Source organism: Pristiophorus japonicus, chromosome 19, assembly GCF_044704955.1.
Source record: "Pristiophorus japonicus isolate sPriJap1 chromosome 19, sPriJap1.hap1, whole genome shotgun sequence".
In the NCBI taxonomy this organism is placed as follows: Eukaryota; Metazoa; Chordata; class Chondrichthyes; family Pristiophoridae; genus Pristiophorus; species Pristiophorus japonicus.
Genome location: NC_091995.1, coordinates 29,636,827 through 29,639,795, shown reverse-complemented (window position 1 = coordinate 29,639,795; position 2,969 = coordinate 29,636,827). Strand labels below are relative to the sequence as shown.

General features: G+C 44.3%; 1 protein-coding gene across 1 annotated transcript; it reads left to right on the top strand.

The window, feature by feature from the left end:
- The first annotated feature begins 1,807 nt into the window (after positions 1 to 1,807).
- LOC139230146 (short-wave-sensitive opsin 1-like) lies at positions 1,808 to 2,629 on the top strand. The gene has a single exon (XM_070861988.1). It carries the CDS (start codon positions 1,808 to 1,810, stop codon positions 2,627 to 2,629), a length of 822 nt encoding a protein of 273 aa, XP_070718089.1.
- Positions 2,630 to 2,969: the final 340 nt, after the last annotated feature.

Below are 2,969 nucleotides of genomic sequence, written 5' to 3'. Positions count from 1 at the left end.
GGGATCAAGGGGTATGGAAAGAAAGCAGGAAAGGGTTACTGAGGTGAATGATCAGCCATGATCTTATTGAATGGCTATGTATGTTCGAAGGGCAGAATGGCCTACACCTGCACCTATTTTCTATGATTCTATGTATGTTTCTATGTTTCTTGATGAGTTTCATTCTTAGAATATCTCCATCGCGGTGGTTTTGATTTTATCACGTTGGCTGTGGTCAGTTCTTGACCCGATGATGATGTCCGCAATCATTGGGAACTGCCTTTCTCTGCTTGTTTGGTGATGTTCTTCCTCCTTCTTCGGTGGCAGAGCAGTGTAACCCAGGCGTGTCGTTGAGGCTGCAGACATTCCAGAAGGCTGCGTAGAAGGCTGTGTAGCAAGCTCTCTTGAAGGCTCCTTAACCCGTAAAACAGGGCCTCAGTTATACTTAGGGTGTCGTTCTAATCTGCGCTCCAAATCAATCCTGATTCCTTGTCTTAATTTTGGCTGGCTTGATATTTCTTTGTCATATTTTGGAGGGCTTGTTAATGATAACTCGTTCCAGATGTGCCGATCTGTTGAATCCGTTTTTCGATCTTGAAAATTAGTTTTGGTATTTACATTGTCTGCCTAGGCCTGGGTTTTCCATGCGGGCTGGATGGACTATTGACACTATGCATGCGCTGGATGGGTTTCATGTTTAGAGCTATGGCTGACTATCTCTGGGTCAATTGTTGCTATGTTAATGTCTCCTGGGAGATCGGTTTTTGAGTTTGCACAATTCTGCAGACAAATTATTTAGCTTCAATACCGCAGATGGCTTCAATATACAAAGACTGGCTTCTTTAGAGGCTAGCTGTCCCCTGGTTTTTGCAGCCCTTTTCCTCACGGACCCGACATGCCTTTTAAAATCCCAAACTCGGTCAAAACTCGTAGTTTCTTCCATTTGCATTTTAGGATCCCAAACTTTCTGGTCGATAGTCACAAATCGAAATTCCTTTTCAATGAGTCCGAACACTGGGCGGGGGTGGGGGGGTGGGGTGTGCGGGGGAGGTGGGGGGGGGGTGGGGGCGGGTGGTGGAGTTCCATGAATTGTGCAACTTTACAACTGATAGAGGTCTTTAAAACGATGAAAGATTTGGATATAGTGGATACACAGAGAATGTTTCCACTTGTTGTTAAGAGCATAATTGGAGGCCATAAGTATAAGATAGTCATCAAGAAATCCAATAGGGAATTCAGCAGAAAGTATTTACCCAAAGAGTGGTGACAATGTGGAACTTAGTACCACATTGAAGCGAAAAGTAACGATGCATTTAAGAGGAGGCTGCACAAGCATATGAGGAGAAGGTAATAGAGGGTTATGCTGATAGAGTTAGATGAGGAATGACTGGAGCAGGCTCCAATGGTGGATAAATGCCGGCATGGACTGGGTGGGCCGAATGTCCTGATTCTCTGCCGTATATCGTCTGTAATCCCATGTAAAATTTCTTGGAGTGAATCTAGTTTGCCACGGGCAGGTTGAACATTCACCAGTTCATATGTTGCACGGATTTATTCGACTGTGTTCAGTTAAATCCACAGGCAGCAAAATTGGCAGCATTCTGTTGTACTTGACTCGGCTCCGTACCCAGTGAGACTGGGACGGACTGCATACTCTGATTGTACCAGCTAACCTGACTCTAACCACACCATTACAAGTGGTATTTTCAGACATCCAAACTATTTCTTTGCTAATTGTCTTATTTTCCAATTTCTTGCAGCGAACCTGATGTCAATTGTGATTCTGTCCCGGGGAAAGTGCGGTCTCTCCAAAGGTATCACTCGCTACATGGTATCCATGTCAATAGCAGATCTCATGATCTGTGTCTTTAATGTAACTGTGGACAGCATCTTTTGGAAATATTTCCCGGATTCATTCTTGAAGTACACCAATGTGTGCCGTTTTAGTGCTTTCATACAAGCATCTAGCGTCCAACTCTCTGTCTGGTCCACAGTATCGTTCACCTTTGACCGCTTCGTAATCATTTGTTGTCAGAAACTGAAATTAAAATATTGCACCCAAAGAACTGCCACTGTAGTTGTAATCATCGTGAGTGTGCTCAGCATTTTGATAAACATTCCAGTTTATTTCCGCTATGAGCCCTACTATATTATTGGGGATATAGCGTGGGGCTGCCAGGCAGTAACGGGTTATGATTCTTATCTAGGATGGAGAGCTTACAAATGGATCGCACATCTCTCAGTCCCATTATTGCCATTTCCTTTGCTGGTGCTGTTGAATTGTATCACTGTCAGTCACATCTTTGTGGCCAATAGAGCTCGCAGAGCCCTGAAGAGTCGCAGCAATGGGGAGAGCAGCAGTGATCCCGAGATGAAGAACCGAAGAACATCCATCATTCTGCTCTTCACTATCGTGGGGAGCTTCATTGTGTTGTGGTCGCCAGTTGTGATACTTCACATCTGTTTTGACATCACGCAGTCAACTCTTTTCCCAGGTCCAAAGTCACTATATTTGGCGATTAGAATCACCCTTCTTTTGATGTATTCCAGCTCCTGCACAAACACCTGCATTTATGCGTTGACCCAAAGGAGATTCCGACAGGAGATTATGAACATTGTGAAATATCCATTTACTCTCATTGTGAAATGATGTAAGCGCTTAAATAGCCGCATTCACTCATAGTTAATTGTTGGATGTCTCAATTGGACATCGCCTCCCGATCAGTTCAATCTAATCGTGTATTACATAAAAACATAGAAACATAGAAATTTACAGCGCAGAAGGAGGCCATTTTGGCCCATCATGTCTGCGCCGGCCTACAAAGAGCTTCATGGTCCTTCATCAGCAGCCCGAAAGGTTACATATAAACCCATGAACAATAATGGAAAGGCAAAGAGCACCCAGCCCAACCAGTGCGTCCCACACCACTGCAACACCCCTTATACGAAAAACATCTACACTTCACTCTAACCGGAGACGTGTGATCTCC

Coding starts and splice junctions, on each gene's coding strand:
- LOC139230146 (XM_070861988.1), top strand. CDS start 1,808: ATGGTATCCATGTCAATAGCAGATCTCATGATCTGTGTCTTTAATGTA.